General features: G+C 38.6%; 1 protein-coding gene across 7 annotated transcripts in view; it reads right to left on the bottom strand.

The window, feature by feature from the left end:
* Positions 1–24,461, bottom strand: part of ATE1 (arginyltransferase 1) — a 175,945-nt gene that overhangs the window by 125,640 nt on the left and 25,844 nt on the right. For all 7 annotated transcript variants that reach the window (XM_030839283.2, XM_030839285.3, XM_070043804.1 and 4 more), the window contains one exon: positions 1,391–1,423. In XM_030839283.2, coding sequence (XP_030695143.1) covers positions 1,391–1,423 — 33 coding nt within the window. The remainder of the gene's footprint in view (positions 1–1,390; positions 1,424–24,461) is intronic.

Below are 24,461 nucleotides of genomic sequence, written 5' to 3'. Positions count from 1 at the left end.
GTAAGTTAAGTAGTATTATTACCTCCACTTTTTAGATTAATTGAAAGATGAAATTACTTACTCATGGGTCACCCAAGGATCTCTCATTTCAAAACCCAGGATCTTTCCAGGCTTTGTTTCCCCTTTGGACCTGGACATTTAGAAAATGTAACCAAGCCTGGATGGTACTACCCCCTGTGGTCTGCTCAATTTCCCCTGGAAATCATTCAAACTGGCCACCACGAGGTCTCAAGGAGGCCACCAGGAGGCTGGGCCACACCACATAACAATAGTAGCTTCAATAAGCACAGAATGCAATATTATGGAAGCAGAAAAGGGAACAACTGCCTCTATGTGGAGCGGTCAGAGAGAGCATCACAGAGGACACAGCATCTACGGGATATGATTTGAAGAGGTTGGGAGTGGGGAAGAGAAGTGAGTTTACTTCACAGAGTGAAGTAAACAAACAGGCAAAAGGAAGGACAAATGAAAGGCAGGGACAGAGTCTTATCATAGCCTGAGAGAAGAATACAAAATATTAGTAACATGTGAAGAGCGCTTTATAAACCGCTCCCCTGCCCACTGCTTCATTTAAGAGGTAGAAATTATTTGCATTTTATATATGAGAAAGCTGAGGCTCAGGGAAGCTGCGACTGCCCAGTGCCACATGGCTAGTAAGCGAGGACCTGACCTGAACCCCAGGTTTGGTACCAAGTCCAATGTCCCTCCACACACCCAGCTGCTTCCCCTTTCCGACTCCTTTCCCAAAGCCTTGTCCATCTTCTATCAACTCCTTATCAACCGCAGCTCACACTGATAACTGGTTCTCTGATTATCTAAGAGTTTTCTTTATCTCACAATTTATCGCTGGATTTTCAGTTCTAAATTGCAGAACCATTATGAGAATCAGATGAGAAAGCGAATCTGGCACCTAGAATCATGCCTGTGTCACGATGAAGCTCAGTACAAGGGAAGGCCTCTGCTCTTCCCTAATCAATTCACGGATTTTAGAAAGTTCTCTCAAACTAACTGAAACCTGCTTGATGACAGCCTCTGCCCAGACTTCTCCAGGTCTCCTTTAACACCAGGGCAGTTTACAGAGGATAAGGCCAATGTGAGAGCGGCAAGGGAGTAAGGAGATACAACAAGGCTCTTTAAAATGGACTGACTTCATTCTACCTAATAAAATGGCAGCAATGACCTGCTGTGAAGGTCACTGCCCGCACAGAGCTCTGTAACTTACCGGGATAGCTCTGTAACTTATAGGAATTCTTATAAAGGAAAGTCTGCATTCATCTCATTGCTGGTATTGAAGCATACATCATGACAAAATGATCAGTCTTAAATTATCAAATGCCTCACAAAAGATACCAATGGCAATTCTCATTTCAAGGTCATTGAGTAATCTTACCTCCAAAGGTGAGCTGCAAAGGAATCTTGTGAACTGCAGAGTCACATTTGAATAAAATCAGTTTCATCCAATAAATGAGCAGCAAAAGAGAACACACAAAAAAAGGAAAAATTATTACAAAATTTTTCAAAAAGAGCACATAAAGCAAACCTGAATGTCTATATATAGGTAACGTTTCTTACATTGTATCATTCACTCACAGACTACAGAAAAGTTCAATCTAGGCCATAGTAGGTACCCAACTATGTGAACGAGTTTAAATAAACATTTTTCAAAATCTGTATAAAAACAAAGCACAGCAAATTCGTCCTAAAATATTTTGCTTTTTAAAGTTTTATCTCACAACCCCTATATAATAAAACATTCTCCAAGGGAGGAATCAGCAATCTTCCTAATCATAAATGCCACAGGCAAAGTAAGGTAAATGCCAAGAGAAGAAAAAGATATAACTCAAAGGGGACACCAAGAAAAGAGAGAAATTAAAAAGTCAAGACCAAGAGAGGAGGTTGGGTGAGTGAGAGTGAAGGAAAGGGGAAGTTATTTCTCTGGTACCCAGGCTGTGATGTTTACACACAGCCCCTTCCTCTTTTTTTCAGCCCCATATGCATATTTTTTCTCTCTGCTCTTTCTCTGACACAAATAGAGCCTTATAAATTTCATCTGAAAATAAGTGTTACATGCTGACTGTCTCTCAGCATTTAAATAAAGAAACTAATTTTGGAGCTGGGAAGGAGCCATGAAAAATGACAAAGCAAATCGCAGATTAGCTCTGAAATGAGGACTGTCACATTGCTTCATACATATTCATGATGGTAATTCATAATGTTTTCTTAGATGTTATTTACAAAATCAACACTTCAAATCCTTTGAGATGTATTGTAATAATAAAAAAACGCCAAGTAATGTAAACTCTGGATCTTACTGAATACAAATTAACTATAATAAAATGCAATGGCAGGTCTGTTTCCAAGCACTCTTGAACTTCCTCTCCACAACAAAGCTCGCTAGTACTCACTGGGAATACAAATAATTTGATTCGCTTTTAGAGGTACACATTGAAATATTTCTCAATGAAATTACATGATGTCTGGGATTTCCTTCAAAATCACTGGGGGGTTGGGAGGAAAGTAATGGTGGGGAATGCACAGATAAAACAAGAAGAGTCATTATATTAAACTAGTGAGGACAGGAGATGAATATCCTGTCCTCACTAGTTTAATATAATGAGTGAGGACTCATTATACAATTCTCTCTACTTTGTGAATGTTTAAAGTTTTCATAATAAAGTTTAAAAAATATATCAGACACTTCCTCCCCCCAAAACTAAAGCAAATATTTTCCTAAAAGACTACTAGTGCATACCAAAGCCACATAATTAACTAGTAAGTATCATCTAGGCCTTAGATGACAGGGTATACTAAAATAAAGGCACTGTAAGATTTTTTTCTTAATTTAAATGATATTAATATGCAATTCAATTATATTAACTGTTAGAGGAGAAATTTCTGAAAGCGCAAGATACACCAAATTTTAAAATTTCATAATGCTGATATGAAGCACATAATTCTATTGAAATTTAAAGTGCAACCTTTGTGGTCCTGGATTCTTTTTACATTAGCCTTTACATAAACAATCTCTGCCCTTCCTCCCAAGAATAAAAAGTAATACTTGAAAGACTACCCAGTTTTAATAGTGGAGAAAAATGAGGCATGGTGCATTTTTATTTTAAAATGAGAAATTTGCTAATGTAGGGTTTCCGTGCTTTTCTCCAGTATGTGCATGTTAACTATATTATACGTACTCCATTAGAATTTAGAAGTACTTCTGGTTCAGTCGTACTTAATGCATCAATTATGATGGAAGTGTGAAATAAAATTCGTATTTGATGGCAAGATAAAATTTTAAACATAAAAAATTTTTCTGTCCTTTGGCCTCGTCTCTCCCCTCTAATGTACACTGTGTATCTGCGTTATGCAGCCACCAAACCGCCTCAACAATAAAGCGCAACATTCCCCCAGCACCAATAAGACAACTCCTTAAAAGATAACATTCCATCTTGATCTTGTAAGGGGTCACACAACCCATCTCTTTGTACTTGCAGATCTGGATTGTGTAAGTCAATAATACATCATTTAATGTACAGGCCCCTGTGTCAAAAAACTTCTGTAATTGTGCTTTGACTTCTAACGGGCAGAACAGTTCTTGGAGCTTTCTGAGAGGCTGTTCCCAGGTTATAATCCTCAGTTTAGCTTGAATAAAATTTTCCATTTCTTTCTTAGTTTGACTGGACTGATTAATTTTTCATCTGACAGAAGTCACTTTAAATAATGATAGAGTAGCATATACTCTCCAAGAAAACTATTGTCTCTCCTTGAAGCTCCAATAATTTACATATATCTTTGTCATGTACATATGTAACATTCCTGTCACAGTTTTTTTCAAAACAGACCTAAAAATTCTCTTCCTGTTTGAAGCTGCCAAAACATGAACTATATAAATACAGTTCTCAGTCAGCAAAGCAGTAAAACAGAACAACAAATCACAAGGCACACATTCACTATCCTATTCACAGGACACGAAAAAGGCTGAAAAAGGCTTTGTCTACTTCAGTGGACCAGAAAAACCCATTGCTGCTTTCCCTTCCGTTAATTACTCAGTAAATTTTTTCATAGTGAAATGACGCATATTATATTCAGTCGAAAAGAAGGTAATACTTTGAAAAACAATAATCATAAAACAGCAAATATAACTGCAAAATACATTTTGTATATACACTGAAATTGATAACAGAAATAGACACCTTTTAACAAATACCACCGTGATGTTAGATCAGTACCAAAAATGGCTCAATTCTGCTGTGAATCTAAAACTTCTCTAAAAAAAAGTAAAGCCTGCTATAATGTAGGGGAGCAGAATTTGCCACCCCAAAATGTGTCTCTTTGGAATATTATCTTAAACTGGTTATTTTCTAAGAAACGGCAGAATTCAGGAAAACTCTGAAAACCAAGTAGGAGTTGCCCCTTTGCAAGAAAACATTTACATTAGTAATGGAAATATTTTGTAAGGGTGTCTCCCTTGCTGTATCTGGAGGAGGAGGAAAATGTAACCAACCTGCCAAATACATAGAAATAAAAACAGCAAATCAGGTGACAGAGGAATATGTTCCAAACTAAGGAACAAGATAAAACCCCAGAAGAAGAATTAAGTGAAGTAGAGATAAGCAATCTATCTGATAAAGAGTTCAAGGTGATGATCATAAAGATGCTCAAAGAACTCGGGAGAAGAATGGATGAACAGAGTGAGGAGTCGGATGTTTTTAACAAAGAGAAAATATAAAAAAGAACCAAACAGAGGTGAAGTGTACAATAACTGAAATAATACACTATGGGACTTCCCTGGTGGTCCAGTGGATAAGACTCCAGGCTGCCAATGCAAGGGGCCCGGGGTTCAATCCCTGGTCAGGGAACTAGATCCCGCGTGCCCCAACTAAGAGTCCGCATGCCACAACTAAAAGAGCTCACTTGCCACAACTAAAGATCCCGCATGCTGCAAGGAAGATCCCATGTGTCGCAACTAAGACCCAGCGCAGCCAAATAAATAAATATTTTAAAAAATAGTAACAGTAATACATTATAAGGAATCAAGAGTAGATTAGATGATACAGAGGAAGAGATGGGCAAGTTGGACGATAAACAGTGGAAATCACCAAAGCTAAACAGGAAAAAGAAGAAAAAAAAAGAAATGAGGACAGTTTAAGAGACCTCTGTAACAGCATCACGTGTCCTAACATTCTCATTTGTAGGGGTCCCAGAAGGAGGAGAGAGAGGGAGGGAGGGAGAGAGAGAGAGAGAGAGAGAGAGAGGCACAGAGGACATATGTCAGTACATAATAGCTGAAAACTTCCCTAACCTGGAAAAGGAATCAGATATCCAAGTCCAGGAAGCACAGACAGCCCAAACAGGATCAACCCAAAGAAGACCATACAAAGACACACCGTACTTAAAATGGCAAAAATTAAAGATAAAGCTACAACAAAGGAGGCAAGAAGGCAAGAATATACAATGGGGAAAAGACAGTCTCCTCAATAAACTGTGTTGGGAAAACTGGACAGCTGCATGTAAAAAAATCCAACTGGACTACTCTCTCACATCATGCACAAAAATAAATTTTAAATGGATTAAAGACTTAAATTTATTTTTTAAAATATTTTATGAAGTATAGTTGATTTACAATGTTGTGTTAATTTCTGCTGTATAGCAGTGATTCAGTTATACATATATATATATATTCTTTTCATATTCTTTTCCATTATGGTTTATCATAGGATACTGAATACAGTTCCCTGTGCCATACAGTAGGACCCTGCTGTTTATCCATCCTCTATATACTAGTTTGCAACTGCTAATCCCACACTGCCAGTCCTTCCCCCTCCCACCGCACCCCCTGCCCTGGCAACCACAAGTCTCTTCTCTATGTAAAGACTTAAATGTAAATGGAAGATCTGAAACCACAAAACTTCTAGAAGAAAACACAGGCAGTACACTCTTTGACATCAGTCTTAGTAATATATTTTTGGTATGTCTCCTCAGGCAAGGGAAATAAAAGCAAAAATAAACAAATAGGACTACATCAAACTAAAAAGCTTTTTGCACAGAGAAGGAAACTATCAACAAAGCGAAAAGGCCACCTACTGAATGGGAGAAGATATTTGCAAACAATATATCTGATACAGGGTTGCCACCCAAAATATACAATTCAACATCAAAAAAAGAAATACCCTGATTAAGAAATGGGCTGAGGACCTGAAATGACATTTTTCCAAAGAAGACATATAGATGGACAACAGGCACATGAAAAGATGCTCAACATCACTAATCATCAGGGAAATGCAAATCAAAACCACCATGAGATATCACCTCACACCTGAAATGACTATTATAAAAAATACAACAAACAACAAGTGCTGGCAAGGATGTGGCAAAAAGGGAACCCACGTGCACTGTTGGTGGGAATGTAAACTGGTGCAGTGACGATGGAAAATAGTATGGAGATTCCTCAAACAATTAAAAATAGAAGTACCATCCAATCTAGCAATTCCACTCCTGGGTATTTATCATAAGAAAACACTAATTCAAAAAGATATATGCACCCATATGTTCACTGCAGCATTATTTACAATAGCCAAGATACGGAAGCAACCTAAGTGCCCATTAACAGATGAACAGATAGGGCAATGTGGTACACACACATACACATACATACACACACACAATGGAATTTTTTTTTTTTTTTTTTTTTTTGGCCGCACCATGCAGCATGTGGAATCTTAGCTCCCTGACCAAGGATTGAACCTGCGCCCCCTATGGTAGAAACATGAAATCTTAACCACTGTACCACCAGGGAAGTCCCCACACAATGGAATATTACTTAGCCATAAAAAATGAAATCTTTCAATCCCTTTCCATCTTTCAAACTAAGATCCCACAAGCTGTGCAGCCTTAATTAAAATAAAATGAAATCTTGCCATTTGCAACAAATGGATGGACCTAGAGGGTATTATGATAAGTGAAAGAAGTCAGAGAAAGACAAATACAGTATGATTTCACTTATATGTGGAACCTAAAAAACAAATGAACAAACATAAACAGAAAAAGTTATAGATACAGAGAACAAACAGTTGGTTGCCAGAGGGGAGGAACATGGAGGGAGGAGAGGTGAGGGAGGTACAAACTTCCAGTTGCAAAATAAATGAGTCACAGGCATGAAATGCACAGTGTGTGGAATACAGTCAGTAACAGTGAACACCTTTGTACGGTGACAGACCATAACTAGAATTATCATGGTGCTCATTTTGAAATGCATAAAAATATCAAATCACATGTTGTGTTAACAGGAACTAACACAGTATTGTACGTCAATTATACTTCAAACACAAACAAGCAAACTCATAGGAAAAGAGATCAGATTTGTGGTTACCAGAGGCAGAGGTGGGGGGAAGGGAAACTGGATGAAGGCAGTTAAAAAGTACAAACTTCTGGGCTCCCCTGGTGGTGCAGTGGTTGAGAGTCCACCTGCCCATGCAGGGGACACAGGTTCATGCCCCGGTCCGGGAGGATCCCACATGCCGCGGAGCGGCTGGGCCCGTGAGCCATGGCCGCTGAGCCTGCGCGTCCGGAGCCTGTGCTCCGCAACGGGAGAGGCCGCAACAGTGAGAGGCCCGCGTACAGCAAAAAAAAAAAAAAAAAAAGTACAAACTTCCAGTTATAAGATAAGTAAGGACTAGAGTTGTAATGCACAACATGATAAACATAATTAACACTGCTATATGCTATATGTGACAGTTTTCAATAGAGTAAATCCTAAGAGTTCTCACTGCAAGGAAAAAATTTTTTTCTATTTGTTTAATTTTGTATCTTTATGAGATGATGGATGGTCATTAAGCTTATTAAGATCATCATTTCATGATGTTGTCAGTCAAATCATTATGCTGTACACCTTAAACTTATACAGTGCTGTATGTCAATTATTTTTCAATAAAACTAGAAGAAAATAAAAAGAGGGGCTTCCCTGGTGGTGCAGTGGTTAAGAATCCAGCTGCCAACGCAGGGGACACGGGTTCGAGCCCTGGGCCGGGAGGATCCCACATGCCGCGAAGCAACTAAGTTGTGTGCCACAACTACTGAGCCCGCGTTCTAGAGCCCGCAAGCCACAACTACTGAAGCCCGTGTACCTAGCACCCGTGCTCCACAACAAGAGAAGCCACCGCAACGAGACACCCGCATGCAGCACAACAAAGAGTAGCCTCCGCTCGCCGCAACTAGAGAAAGCCCGCATGCAGCAGCAAAGACCCAGCGCAGCCATAAATAAATAAAATTTTAAAAACTAATAAAAAGAGAAAAAGGATACACACAGATCAATGCTATTGCTATATAGTCACTTACTGACCTTGCTTCTCTTGCAGCACTCTTACTCACCCCTCCTAGTACCATTATTCTATTCATCATCAGTAGCCTGTCTCATAATACCTTCTCATTCCTTTCAGAGAAGTACCTAATGCTTACCAAAATTTTCTAAACAGTTTTCCAAGAACACAAAATTGTAGTTAAACCTCCTGTCAGTTATAAGCAGTAAATTCTTTTTCCAAGACTTGTTATTAACCATGCCGGTTACTGGGGGCAGGGTGGGGTGGGGGAATAAACAGGAGAGAAGAATACACACTACCAATTTTGTCAAAATATCCCAGTAAAACTATAATCAACCACTTATCTTTGTAATGTAAAATATTCCACACATAAGCAATTTAAGCTAATATCTTCCTGAAATGCCTTTTCTATTTAATAAGGAACCATGTTAAATTCCTATATAAAGAAGAAGGAACACCCAACAGCATTTTTTCAAGATAAGCCACAATTTTTTCCCCGAAACCAAAGAACGTCAGTGAGGTACACCTATGCGTCAGAGCGGAATTCTAAGTCTCATAACTGCTCATATGGATTATCCAGAATTTCCCTGCATTAACAAGTACTTCTGCTGGTCCTGTTCCCTTAGCCTTTCACCCTAGTACACGTACTTTCTTACAAACTGTTAGACGACAAGTCTGACTACATTAGTCTATAATCTAATAATTAATCAAATAATTAACTAATTTAACATTAGTCTATAATCTAAATTTATTTAAAATTTTACAATGATCAACCTAAATCATACCTCAATGTAAAATATCAAGGAGTATAGTTGCTTTACAATATTGTGTTAGTTTATACTGTCCAGCAAAGTCAATGTATACACATATCCCCTCTTTTATGGATTTCCTTCTCATATAGGTCAGCACAGAGCACTGTCTAGAGTTCCCTGTGCTATACAGTAGGTTCTCACTAGTTATCTACTTTATACATAGTATCAGTAGTATATATATGTCAATCCCAATCTCCCAATTTTCTATCTAGATTTTGGAAGCTTTAATTATGAGTCTAAATTACATTAAGTTAAACTCCCTCCCCACCCCATTTAAAAAGTCATCAACAGAATGAAAATTAAATCTGTACTTAATAGCAAGTCAAAACTAAGGTTTGAGAACTAAGACCCTGTTTATCCTAATTTTGGCAAAAAGAGCTGATTCAGGTAATTCTGTAAATTCATTTTTACATCTATTCCCTATTCCATTTGTTAGCAATGCAGCTGAAAGAAATGACCGCTTGTACTACCTTTTTTGGTTAGACCCAGAACCTTGGACAGGACATTAAGCTTCAATAAATCTTAAAAGATGACAATGAAAACCTAATTTACATTCTAACATATTTAAAGCTATGTCTTCTGAGCCATTCAATCTCCTTTTTTGCTGATGGAAAGAACAGTGATCTAAGAATTAGTCTGCGACCTCACCAGCTCTAGCTACCTGAGTACTTACATTATTTAGGTCTTAGTTTTCTATCTACAAAATGATTTCAGCCTAATCACTTTCACCAGTGGTATCCTGTGGCATGTCAAGTTCCCAAAACACTCTCTAAAAATTGATTCCATGGCCCAATAAGTTTGGGAAATGCTGCATACTGTTGCTGTCTCACTTCCCCTTCATCTTAGAGAAGTACAAGGTATACTGACAAATTACAGGCCCTGAGAATTCCCACAGTCAAACAAAAAACCCTAGAAGATGAATAAGTTCTGGGGATCTAAAGCACAGCATTGTGATTACAGAGAACAATACTGTACTATATACTTGAAAGTTGTTAAGAGAGTAAGTCTTGAATGTTCTCACCACAAAAGAGAAATGGTAATTATGTGACATGATGGAAGTGTTGGCTAACTCTATGGTGGTAACAATATTGCAACATACCTATATCAAATGGATAGGTTGTACACCTTAAAGGTACACAACATTACATAACTATATGCCAATATAGTTAGAAAAGCAAAAAAACCCTTCAATTTCATTTAATCTAGTGCTTTCCGAAGTTTCATAACCAAAGAGATCTGTTTGTTGGTTGGTTGGGTTTTAATTTCATGTAACATTTATTAACATTCCACAGAACCAATATTCCACAAAACTCATTCTAAGAAACACTGGCCCCTGCCAACTCTGAATCATTTTCCCCAATCTATACTTAATAGAAATGCTCACTGAAAATACTCAGTATGGCTGTTTACAGTGTCAGAAAAATCTAATATAAACTATGAATGAATCAATGGCTCTTCTCCCCCCTTTAAAAGTCATGGTCCCTACCCAATAATATCCCTCAAGGGGATCCTTGCAATATTTAGCACTTTGGATTGGTGAAGGGACTAATGCTCAAGCCCACACCATGGAAGGAACTGTAACAAATGCCTCCTTAAAGATTAACATCGGCCCAGAATCACAAAAGTCCGTAACGCTAACACACAGAGCAATCTATAAATGTTTTGCTCATAGTGTTGAATCCAGTTTGCTAATGCACATCCTAATTAGTGAGCTACTTCAGTACATATTCTTTTACTCCTTGCAATGCTCTCCCCAATTTCTAACAGCAATAGGGATTTGGGCTATAATTAAGTCACTCACTAACACCTACCTCATGTGTTCACTATAATAACTGTATATTTTATAAACAGTGGCTCTGTATCTATTAACACAAGTAGTATACATTTGAACTTATTATTTACTACCTCCAACTTTGGTGTTCCTGTTTCTAAAATTAAAAGGTTAAATTTGAAACATGAATCTATAAATCTAGAAAACAATGCCCTAATTCTATAGCTTGAAGAGCTATACTCAAAGAAAACGGAATCTAAAAGAATTTTGTTGCTTTTCAACATTACCAGCAGTGAACAAAACCACCATGAACAGAGTTCACATCAAAATGCAAAGAAAAGGAGTTCTTGGCAAAGTCACCAAAAGGAATACCCACTAAAGAAAGACTCAAGTGCTGGTGACATCATGTGCTGAGAACAGAACTGTTTGCTTCTCTAATGGGAGAATCATTCTATCATGGGACCCTATGACCTAAAGACTTGCCTGTTTACAACATCAAATAAGTTAAGGACCAGCCCAAAATATTAAAATATCTCATAAGAAGTGTGGAAATAATTTCTGAAGTGTGTTTAAAAGAAAAAGTACCTTAGGATTTCTTTAAAGTCAACATTGGGACCAAACTTTTATGTAATAAGAGAAATCCTTAAATCTGTTGCTTTCTTAATCTATAAACTGTGTTCAAAAATGCAACAAAATGGAAAGACTTGCCTGGTGGCGCAGGGCATAAGAATCTGCCTGCCAATGCAGGGGACACGGTTCAATCCCTGGTACGAAAAGATCCCACATGCCACGGAGCAACTAAGCCCGTGTGCCACAACTACTGAGCCTGTGCTCTAGAGTCCGCAATCCACAACTACTGAAGCCCACGCGCCTAGAGCCGGTGCTCCGCAACAAGAGAAGCCACCGCAAGGAGAAGCCCGCGCACTGCAGTGAAGAGTAGCCCCTGCTCACCACGACTAGAGAAAGCCCACACGCAGCCACGAAAACCCAACGCAGCCAAAAACAAATAAACTTAAAAAAAGAATGCAACAAAATGGAAACACTTTAAAATTGCATTTTTCTAAAAATAATATTTTCTTAGGTATTGAGTATAGGTATTTCCAGATTGGGAAAGGTATTTGGAATATACTTATACAGGCAGCCCTCCAAGTTCCGTATCCACAGACTCAACCAACCGTGGATGGAAAATATATTTTTTTTAATTCCAGAAAGTTCCCCAAAGAGTACATACATATGTGAAAATTCAATAAGCTGTACATCCAAGATTTGCACACCTTAATTTTAAAAAAGGAAATAAAAAGAAAAAAAATATTGTATTTCTCCTGGGGATTTTTCCTAAAAATCACTGAAACAACAGAATTTTACAGTTAAGAGGAATCCTGGCAGTTATCTAGTCCAACAGCTTTAGTTTACATCTAGATAAACTGAGGTCCAGAAATGTTACATTAGTTTATAGTCAGTTAGCAACAAAACTAGGATTAGAACCTAGAAGCTTTTTCCAATCCACGTTTCCCTTCATTATATCATTGACTAAACACAACCATTAATCAGAATTCACCAAGGAGGCAATAAAGCCCAAAGATACCAAGTCTCAGTGTTATAAAACAACACTAAAATGCGGTGATATATAGGTGTTCAGGTAACAAAGAAACAAAGTAACAAGTCTATAACAAAACATATAAATTTTTAAGATAATGAAAATCAGCCAATGAATGGCAAAAAGAAAGAGGAGATTAAAAAAACAAAACACTCATAAGCGACACAGATAAGAAAGGAGATGCGCCACGCCTTGTTTTCCAGCCTCACCAATGTTCCTGCTGTTCTGTGAACACGTCATGCCTGAAATGTACCTCCCAAAGAAATGCACAGGTGCATGCTCTCCATCCAGGTGTCTGCCAAGCAGCCCCTCTCCTCAGAGCCTCTCCTGACGTCTTCATATAATTATCGCCACCACCTCTGTCCCTCACCGCTTCTTCACTCTTCCTGTTAGTGGGTACTATACCGACACTATACTGCATACTTACTTGTTTATTCATCCTCCTCACTAGCATATAATCTCCCTGAGGTTGAGAACGTTTCTCTCTTGTTCACTACCCAGAGTCTAAAATGATGCCTGGCACATAGTAGGGACTCAATGAATATTTGCTGTTTAAATGCCTAGATGCATTCATTCATTTGTGAATTGGATTAATCAATTCATAAACGAATAAATGAATATCCATATTCTGCTCTTTTCCCCTATGTGTCTTCATGGCCCCTGGCTACTTTGCAAAATTGTGTCACTTAGTCGAGGTGAGATGCCACAAACAGAGAGAAGCAATCACCAGTAACCAAGAGCTGGTATCTGTGAAGAAACAGCCTGTGCCCTTCTCATCAGCTCTCCTCAGGACCACCTATGTCCTCAATACACTCCTTTAATTTCCTGCAGGGAAACTTCCAGTATTATTTTTGAGGAGCAACTACTCAAAAGATTACTGAGGACAAAACTAGGTATCACTTAAATGGCACTAAGTTGGTAAAAGAATCCAAACTGACCTTGAAAAACTGGGTGTCTTCCAAAAATCTGAATGACATGAATTAGGGATAAGCAGAAAATACCACAAAACTTAGAAATAAAGTCTCTTAGCAGGAGAGCACAGTCAAAACAAAATTAATTTTAAAAGCTCTCTAGTCAAAGTACTAAGAAATTGAATATATTATCAGCAATTTAATTATTATTGAAAATACTCGATTATATTAACACATGAATAATGGTTACAGGTACTGCTTGCATACTTATCAGACCAACTGATCCCAGGCAGGATCAAATGTCTCTACATCATGCCAGGTAACATATATTTCCATTACTCTTTAATATTATTGGGATTTTAACATTTTAAACATTAATGCAAACTTATGAAAAGAAGTTTTTCATCTTTTAAAATGTGCAGAGGACCGTGTCTTATTCACCTATGCATCCCCATGACCTACCACAGTGACTGGAACGTGCAAGGAATTAAATATTTATATGATTGGTTGAATAGAAGAATCACATTCCTCCACAGCCCAGGAGAAAGAAACATGGGAGCCATTCCAAGTGTAAAACTTTGAGCTATTTCTAGAATGACTGTCACAGAAAAGCCAACATGTATGTTATTTTACAGACAATATTTACAGACCTACACAAATATATCCCCTATTTTTTTTACACATTTACATATTCTGGATTTTAAAAATCACATATATAATGTATATATTTACTTTTATAATTAACTACTGACTAGAAGCAAATCAACTGCTTTTTAATCATGCAAGCAGTTAGCTAAACTTATTTGGCATATCATATGAATTTCCACAGCAAAAACACAAACTTTCCTTGTTTAGGCCAGTCCTCAATAGGTGACACTGTTCACTTGTCAAGTCATTACCAGGAGGTCATAAAACTTGAAGCTCCTCAGGCTTAATGGAAAAAGCAGACCTAAAATACAAAAACTAAAGACAAACGGCAATGGTGCCCACAACAAGATGATCCCTATCACACTAGCTTTGCACTCACTAAAATGTGCTTAACTCGTAGGGGTCAATTTCTCAACACTCTCTCAGCTTTTACTTCTTATAGAAGGACCACTGTCAAGAGCTTTGACATCATATGAATTTTCCTTTGGCTTCACGTCACAAGTTTCAAGAACGCTATTTTCTTTCTTGCAGTTTTCCATTTGGCAAAAATTGAGTTCTCTCTCCATCTGTTTCTTTTTTAAAATGTATTTATTTTTATTTATTTTTGGCTGCGTTGGGTCTTTGTTGCTGCGTGTGGGCTTTCTCTAGTTTCAGCGAGCGGGGGCTACTCTTTGTTGCAGTGCGTGGGCTTCTCTTGTTGCGGAGCAGGGGCTCTACGTGCGCGGGCTTCAGTAGTTGCGGCGCGTGGGCTCAGTAGTTGTGGCTCGTGGGTTCTAGAGTGCAGGCTCAGTAGTTGTGGCACATGGGCTTAGTTGCTCCATGGCATGTGGGATCTTTCTAAACCAGGGCTCGAACCTGTGTCCCCTGCGTTGGCAGGCGGATTCTTAACCACTGCACCACCAAGGAAGCCCTCCAGCTGTTTCTTTTGTTTGTTTGTTTGTTTATACTGCAGGTTCTTATTAGTCATCAATTTTATACACATCAGTGTATACATGTCAATCCCAATCGCCCAATTCAGCACACCACCATCCCCATCCCACCAGGGTTTTCCCCCCTTGGTGTCCATACGTTTGTTCTCTACATCTGTGTCTCAACTTCTGCCCTGCAAACCGGTTCATCTGTACCATTTTTCTAGGTTCCACATACATGCGTTAATATACAATATTTGTTTTTCTCTTTGTGACTTATTTCACTCTGTATGACAGTCTCTAGATCCATCCACGTCTCAACAAATGACTCAATTTTGTTCCTTTTTATGTCTGAGTAATATTCCATTGTATATATGTACCACATCTTCTTTATCCATTCGTCTGTCGATAGGCATTTAGGTTGCTTCCATCCAGTTGTTTCTTAAAAATAGTCAACTCAGTTGCCCATTCATTCAATGAATGTTCACTAGGCATCTACTCCATTCCTGGCACTCGGAATTGTATATTCCTTCTGACTCTGACAGAGTATTTTATAAGTTGGTTTACGAGCACAAAGTATACCACAGATTATGGTAGTTTAATACAATATAGCTAATTTTTCAAAAGGAGAGCTCTAGTCACAAAATAAGCAAGGAGCTCCATCGCCAGAGTTAAGGCACAGGAACGTCCACAGTTCCTTTGTTTCCAGTTCTCAGCAAAGTGATTAAGAAATATACATATATAGCTTCACCAAATGACACGTTTTATAGATTTTATGTGGTATAATAGTATTTTAAAGACTAAAATCACATGTTGATGAACCAAACCGAACGGTTTTGAGTATTATTACGTTCTTCCTCTGAAAGAACTGATTCTAATTGAATATTAAAATTTAAAACATATAAGATCTTTTAATTCAAACAGATATAAGAATTAAATGGAAAAACAAACAACAAAGAAAAATTTAATTTGCAAATGTTGGCTGGATGGACCAGAAGTATCACTTGTTTGCCCTTGACCTTGGTGTCTCTGATGTTTCCTAATGGCTTAGCATCATCCCCATCCTACCATCTCAAGTTTAGTCAAAGATTATTTAGCCAAGCACCTTTACCTTGACTTAATCCTCACAACAAACCCCATGTGATGTTCCCCCCAAGTTTACAAATGAGGAACCTGAAGAGCAGAAAGCAGAGGGAGCAGGAACCTGCTCAAAGCCGCACAGGTAATAAGTGGAAAAGATGAGAGTTAAGGCAAGAGCGCCTGATCAGAGTCCACACGTCACACGTGATGCTACTCAGCCTTCCTGTCATCAGTATTCTTACCCAGAATGTCTAGAATTATAAACACACAAGCGCTGTCTCCTAGTACTGGCGTCATCTTCACACTGTTCAAACCAGATCATTTATCACAGGGCTCATCTCTCCTCCGGCAGCTGGTTAATCAAGTATCAACGTCCACTTCATGCTACACGTTCCATTTGACACCAAACATCCTGCTTCACTGTCTCATTCCTCAGCTTCCAGAAGACAATATAAATATGTACATATTAACTATAATGGTTACTGTTATATTGTTATACCTTAACTAGAGGTCAACTATCAAACTACTCTAGATTTTCAGACATTCAAATCCCAGAAGAAAGCAATAAAGGTTAAAATGAGGACTCAAAAAGGCATGTCCTAATGCTTATGCTCCCAACTTGCAAAAGAATCCCTCCAACTCCCTTTGCCATTTTCCCCTTGACTATTACTTTACAAACAATAAACTTGGTGATCTAGTTTCCAAGCCAGTAACTAATACAGCCACTCCTCCCTTTACACCTGCTCTTCTCTTCCTTAACATTTAACACTTAACACTACTGGGTAATTTGCTCATTCGGGGTGCTTACTCTTTTTTTTTTTTTTTTTTTTTGGCGGTACGCGGGTCTCCCACCGCTATGGCCTCTCCCGTTGCGGAGCACAGGCTCCGGACACACAGGCTCAGCGGCCGTGGCTCACGGGCCCAGCCGCCCCGTGGCATGTGGGATCCCCCCGGACCGGGGCACGAACCCGTGCCCCCCACATCGGCAGGCGGACTCCCAACCACTGCGCCACCAGGGAAGCCCCCAGGGTGCTTACTCTTTAATGACTATCTCTGGCCACTCCTTCCCACCCGAGAATGTGAGCTCCACAAGAGCACGGGATCTTCATCTGATTTATCCACTCATTTGCTAACTGTAGCAAATGCCACTCGGACACTACCCGGCACACAGTATATGCTCAATAAATATTTTAACAAACACATTAAGAAACCACAAATTAGAAGAGGCAAGAATGCCAAAACCAGACAAACTAACACAGTAAAAACTGACAGCAAAAAGAAGAGCAAAGGGCTTCCCTGGTGGCGCAGTGGTTGAGAGTCCGCCTGCTGATGCAGGGGACACGGGTTCGTGCCCTGGTCCGGGAAGATCCCACATGCCGCGCAGTGGCTGGGCCCGTGAGCCATGGCCGCTGAGCCTGCGCGTTCGGAGCCTGTGCTCCGCAACGGGAGAGGCCACGACGGTGAGAGGCCCGCGTACCGCAAAAAAAAAAAAAAAAAAAAAAAAGAAGAGCAAAAAAAGATGAAAAGAGTAACTTTACAGAAAAAAGCAGTAGTCTGAGGGCATGTGGTACACAGAAGTTCTGTAAGAGCAGAACACTCCAGAGGGAATATGCAAGTCATTATTAAGACAAGTCCTGCTCAGTATTCTGTGTGAGAAGGCAGGGAAGAACACAATACATTTGGACATAAAATTTTAACAATAAAAATGTTTCAATTATTTGGAAAATTTGCTTATGTTGAACATTTCATTCACTGATGTCAGTTATTCTATGTTAACTATTTAGGCCCACTTTTACGTCTTCAAATGACAACACCACGGTCTAGTGTAAAAAGCACTTAAATTTGGAATCATTGCTCTGCCACTAACCACCCATATTATCTTAGACAAATTAATTCTCTAAGTAAGAGAAGTGAATCTATACCATCTACACAATCACAAAGGTCCTTCCGTCTCTAATGTTGTATGATGCTACCATTTTATGATCTGATCTGAGACAAGTTTTGGAAATTATTAACCAAAAGAAACTTTAAGAAAAAATGTCCCCAGCGTTAGTTTAACTCTACCCCTTTGCATCTCCCTCAGAATTAACATTATCATGAGGATAAAACTGTGGCCTCTTCTCTAGATTTATTTAAGTAAATGATTTAAAATCTTGGTAATTTAACTACTATTAGTAACAAATGTCATGTAACATACCTTAAGACAGACTACAATACAAAAGTGCCCTGACTTAGGAGCTGCTCATAAAAAGTGGTTTTTTTGATTGAACTGTACAAATATTGCCTAGGCCCTCTACTTTACTCAAGAAAATAGGTTTAAAAAGTATCTTAAAAATTTCAAAATGCTCACACCTAGCCATCATTCAAATTCTGTTCATTATGACAGATATTTATAAAATAGTATATGCCTATCCTATACATGGTTGTCTGGTTTCTTTGCATAATTGAAGGAAGAGGTCAGCATGATACAGTGAATAATTTTCTAAATATAAGTTGTTATTCAATATTTTCATATACATAGAGTAAGGCTATTAAGAAGGAAAAAGGAATCTGAAAGCTTCTCTAGGTTAAGTTCCAGAAAATACTTAAATCTTTAACAAGCAAAGAATCACTTGTAATTATCATATTCAATGCCTCAATGCAAACTAATTCTTATAAATGGCAGAAGAAAAGCATTATCCATACTTCATAGGCTGTAAACACACATCCCACACTGGGATAGGACTGAGCCTGGACGAAGGAACAAACCTGTTCCAGATCTACAGCGCCACCTGGTGGCTGGAGTGAGACAACAGTCCAGTATTCTACCACCTCCTTTCATTGCTCCATGGGGTCAGAGGGACCCATGGCAAACTTTTCTTTACCACACTTACTGTCTAATCATTTATGCCTGAATATAAGATAACTTTCCCCAAAATAAATATCCCTCAGAAGTAGAGGTCTCCTGGTATGTGAGTCTCTCACAGTAAATTCTCTGAACCAGTTTAGAAAACAGTGCTTTCTGGGAAAGCACAGTAGCCTGAAATACCTCAATCACTGTAATTTTTAAATTTATACAAGATCACCTGATGGAATAGGCAAAGAGAAATTAAAGTATGTATAGGTAAAAGAGCGTAATTTCAGGGACAACAAACAAAGTGGCAAGGGGAAATAAGGCTAAGTGCTGACAGTGCAGAAGCTGAGCGATGGGCATGCGGGGTTCACTAAACTATTATCTCTACCCTATGAACGCTTGAAACTTTCAATTTAAAAGTCTTTTTTAGAAAATTAAAGTAAAAATATAAAATTCAGATTTATTAATCCTAGTGATATGTCTTTCAAATAACATGTGAACTTCTTTCCAAAAAAGCCTTTTAACCTAAAACTACTCTAAAAAACAAAGTTTGTTCATCTTTTTCTTTTAAAGAAGCCTTTTAAAGATTTCTTTAAAAAACAGTAAATGGTAAGTAACACTGTCAATGTTATGACTATCTACAAACAAATAGAGAATAACTGTCTGGCGTTATTCAATTGAGTACTTGTCACCTAGGATAACACTTCCACTATCTTCATCCATGGATTCAAAGACTGCTGTGTTTTAAACAATCTGAACAGAAACTAAGATGATGGGCTCTGTAATCTATGCCAGAAAAGTGGCTCCAGTGTTGACAAAGACATCTAGCAGGTGATAAACTATTTTCATCTCCCATGATTATGTTTTCTTGTCACTAACTTGTGAATGTGTGACATAGTAGAAGGGAAAATGAAAACACGGAACGCAGGTGACCATGAAGCCTGAGAACCTCCGCTGTTTAATTAGATAGAGAACGGCATGCTCACAAAAGGAAATCCTTTGTAGTACAGACCTATAATAGGGACTTACTAAAAGTAGGCAGGTGTCCACTGCAGATAACAAAGCCACAGAACAAACAGTTCAAGAAGGGTTCTTGTCAACACAATGGAAGAAGAATAAACTCAGAGGAGTCACAGCCCATGAGAGCTGCTGCCCAGGCCCTCACCCTAGCCACAGGGGTGGTCAGCAATGAAGAGGGGGTACGTAACAATGATGCCACCAGAGGGCCCTCCCTGCATGACACTAGACACGTCCAATACACTGCCACACAGCGACTTATAAGCACACCACTCAAGCCAGGTTTACTTTCTATACCCCCTAACTACGTTTCAGGTAAAAGACTCGACCTCACATAAAAAGGAGAGATAGGAATATATATTTCTCTAAAATTTAAATCAAATTTCCTTTAATTCTAAAACAATGCAACTATGATATGATACGCACACATATACACACAAAATCACATAACACGTTTATTCTGCAATGAGGAGGAAAAAGGGGCATGTAGGCCTGCCTCTTTAGTGCAAGCAGACTTCTTATAGACCAGACAGGGTCTAATTTCTCGCTGCTTAAATATTTTATTAAGGCAATAACCTGGATTCAGTCACTAAATTTAACAAGGAAGATTCATATTCTCATTGAGAAAAGTATTATGAGTCATTAAGCATACTCTTAGAAAGATCATTTTTAAGCCTCATAATTTACGTTGTTAATAATATTCCTGGTTATTAGGGATAATAACAGTACGTCATCTTCATCACCCCTTAGAACCTTTTTGCTTACTCCCTTCCACTTCTGTGTTACCACCAGCATCAGTCTCTCACCTGTTTCATTAAACTATATAAACTACAAAACAAAATACTTTATATACATTTCAGCCTATGATCACAGAAGTTATCCAAAATAAGACACTCTTCCTAACATCTTTTCAATACTTTAAAAATTAATCAAGGATACAAAAACAAAAAAAAAACACAAAAGTTTGATACCACGCTCTTTTGGGGGTGCTGTGGAGAAAGGCACTCTCATACTCTGGAGCACAGAAGAGTACAACTGTGGAGGAAATGTGGCAATATCTAGCAAAATTCTATGAGCTTTTGTCTTTTGATGCACTATGTCAGATCCAGCAAAAAAGTACACCTTCACACAAATGCAAAATGACAAAATTATACTACCTGTAACAGCAAAAGATTAGAAACAAGCCAATCTTAATAGGAGATTGCTTGAATAAACTATCGTATGTCCACTCAAGAAAAAATATGTGGTTGAAAAAACAAAGAATGAGGGCGATCTCTATGATATCATAGGAGAGGAATCCCTAGGATATGTTTTTAGAGAAGAAAGGTGCCAAAGAGTGTACGCAGAATGCTCTTCTTGGTGAAAGAAAGGAGGAAAAATAAGCATATTCATATGTATTTGTTTATTTTTGGAAAAACAAACAAAACTCTAGAAGGATAAACCAGACACTAGGGGCTTCCCTGGTGGTGCAGTGGTTAGGAATCCACCTGCCAGTGCAGGGGACATGGGTTCGAGCCCCGGTCCGAGAAGATCCCACATGCCGTGGAGCAACTAAGCCCATGCACCACAACTACTGAGCCTGCGCTCTAGAGCCCATGAGCCACAATTACTGAGGCCGTGTGCCTAGAACCCGTGCTCTGCAACAACAGAAACCACCGAGATGAGAAGCCCACGCACCGCAACAAAGAGTAGCCCCCGCTTGCCACAACTAGAGAAAGCCCTCGTGCATCACCGAAGACCCAACACAGCCAAAAATAAACTTATTTATAAAAAAAAAAAAAAAAACAGACACTAATCAAAATGGTTATTACCAGAGGGTAGGGGACAGGGTAGAGGGGATATTGCAAAAGGGACTTTAAGTGAATCTCTCTTTCTGTAGTTTTGTCTTTGGAACTATGTAAATGTATCACCTATTAAAAACTAAAATTAAATTAAGAAGCCAACTCCAGGGCTTCCCTGGTGGTGCAGTGGTTGAGAGCCCGCCTGCCGATGCAGGGGACGCGGGTTCGTGCCCCGGTCCGGGAGGATCCCACATGCCGTGGAGCGGCTGGGCCCGTGGGCCATGGCCGCTGAGCCTGCGCATCCGGAGCCTGTGCTCCGCAACGGGAGAGGCCACAACAGTGAGAGGCCCACGTACCAAACAAAAAAAACAAAGATCATCAGTGGATACTAAAACCACGAGATGAAAGGCTGTTGACGAAGGGGACATTCATCTGTGCAGAAGTAACTCTCCTACAGATAACTTGCTAAACACAGGGAAAATCCTATCCTTACAATGAAGACATCTAGACGTTACCTCCTTAACCTAGTGTTTGAAATTAGCATCAATATTGGGACAACCCATCATTATATAACTTCTGACATGATACGATGTACACAAAATCACCTATGAAGCATATCTGTCAAAACTGTTTAACCTGAATCAAGGTTTAGACTTAATTTTCAGTCTACAGGAAATATGGGCAACAAAGAAGCTAAATTAGACCAGGAGGAAAGATTCGGACAAATACAGAATGTGGGACATTCTTTAAGATAAGTGGCCTGGACTTTCAGAAGCCACTGTCATGTACCTAAAGAGCATAACTAGCATCCTGATTTAGGCACAAAAATACCATTCTCCACTAAAAGGAGCTAGGACTCATTGGAGAAAGGCTGATTCCAAACCCAGAAGAAGAAAAACACATTAGTCTGGAACATCTTCTTGAACCAGATAAAAAGGGAATAAATACTTAAAGACTCCCTTGAGGGGAATCCTACTGGCCAAATTTGGTACAATTTAAGCATAAAAAAAAAAAAAGAGATAGCAATGGATTATAATCGAAAAATTGTTAAATCCATGAGCCCACAGTGATACCAGAAGGAAAACTGATGGGGGGCGGGGGAAGGGGAGGTAAATGAAGATAAAGCTCTTCTTTACAGAAGATACGTAATTTCAGATAATAAATGTAGAAGAAAATAAAACAATTAGATAAATCACCATTGTGCAGCCCCTCCCACCTTCCTCTAACTGATTCAGGCAAGAAACACCAAAGGATGATAAAATGACTGGACGATAGGTGATTGGGAAGAGATTTTTCAAAATCTCTCAAAAATACCAATATCATCCCACAGCTCACTTTTTAAATAGTGAGTAATGTGCCTTTACAATGGAAAGATCTAATTACAAAGGTGAAAATGGCACTTAACAATAAAAAGATCTGATGGCTGCCATCCATCTAAGTGAGCAGACCTGGCAGCACAAATACAGGGCAGCCTGACATTATGTGCTGCCTGATATGATACAGCAGGACAAAAAACATGGCCTAACCCCTAGATAAAACTGGCAATATCTAAAAGTTGAACATCTGCATACCTAATGACAGCAATTCTATCCTAGGTGTATACCCAACAGAAATGTGCCCGTATGTTTACCAAAAGACATGTAAAAGGATGTACACATGCAGCACTATTCATAGTGGCCCCAAACCAGGAGCTGCTCACATTCCCATTAACAGTAGAAATGGATAAATTATGGTATATTCATAACTAGAACAGCATACAGCTATGAGACTGAACAATCTACAACACCCACAAGTGCAGATGAACTGCACTCAATATAATGTTGAGCAAAAGAAACCACAAGCAAAAGAGTACACACGTGATTCAACTTAAAGTACAAAACAGGCAAAACTAACCTGCGGTCTTACAAGTCAAGAAAGTACTGGCAGTGACGGGAAAAGGACGAGAGGGGGCTCTGAGGGGCTGGCACTAGTCGATTTCGTGATCTGAGCGCCTCTGAACAAGGGTGAGTCCAATTTAGGAAAATTCATCTATCTGAACACCTATGTGTATTTTCCTGTATGAAACTATATACTTCAATAAAAGGGTTTTTTTAGAAAGTACATATCACCTACACCTAAAAACATGTAGGCTGAATCTGATCACTAGAAACAAATACGGAATAAAGGACATTCTAAAAACCACTGGCCTACACTCTTGTAAAATATGTCATGAGGAAGAAAAATATTTAAAAAGACTTAGGAAACCTAACAGCCATATTATAAACACAGCATAAATATAATACTGCATTCAAGGCAGGAAGCTTGCTGGATCTAGTATTTTTCTCAAAAAAGCTTTCTAGGTATTTTGGGTATAACTGGGAACATCTGAATATGGATTATGATGTTATAAAATTTCTGTTAATTTTTTAGGAATGATAAACATTGTGGTTACATGAGAATATACTTATTTTAGGAGATGCATGCTTAGTACTTACAGGTGAAGTGTTATAATACCCACAACTTACTTTCAAATGGTTCTGGTAAAGAAAAGATGACAAAGCAAATTTCACAAAAGTTATTAACAACCAGTGAACCTTAGTGAACAGTATGTGGGTGTTCACTGTATTCTTTCAACTTTTCTGTTCATAAATTTCAGAAGTTTCAAAATAAAAAGTTGAAAAAACAAGTCAATATCACAAAAAATAGTTGAAAGAAGCTGTTATACAATTTGAAAAATATAAACTAATATACAGCTAAATGTAATCTACGAACCTAGATTGAATACTGATTTTTTTTAAATGGGAAATTTTTT

This window comes from Globicephala melas, chromosome 16 (assembly GCF_963455315.2).
Source record: "Globicephala melas chromosome 16, mGloMel1.2, whole genome shotgun sequence".
Taxonomy (NCBI): domain Eukaryota; kingdom Metazoa; phylum Chordata; class Mammalia; order Artiodactyla; family Delphinidae; genus Globicephala; species Globicephala melas.
The sequence above is the reverse complement of the archived record's forward strand: the minus strand, read 5'-3'. Positions and strand labels throughout refer to the sequence as shown.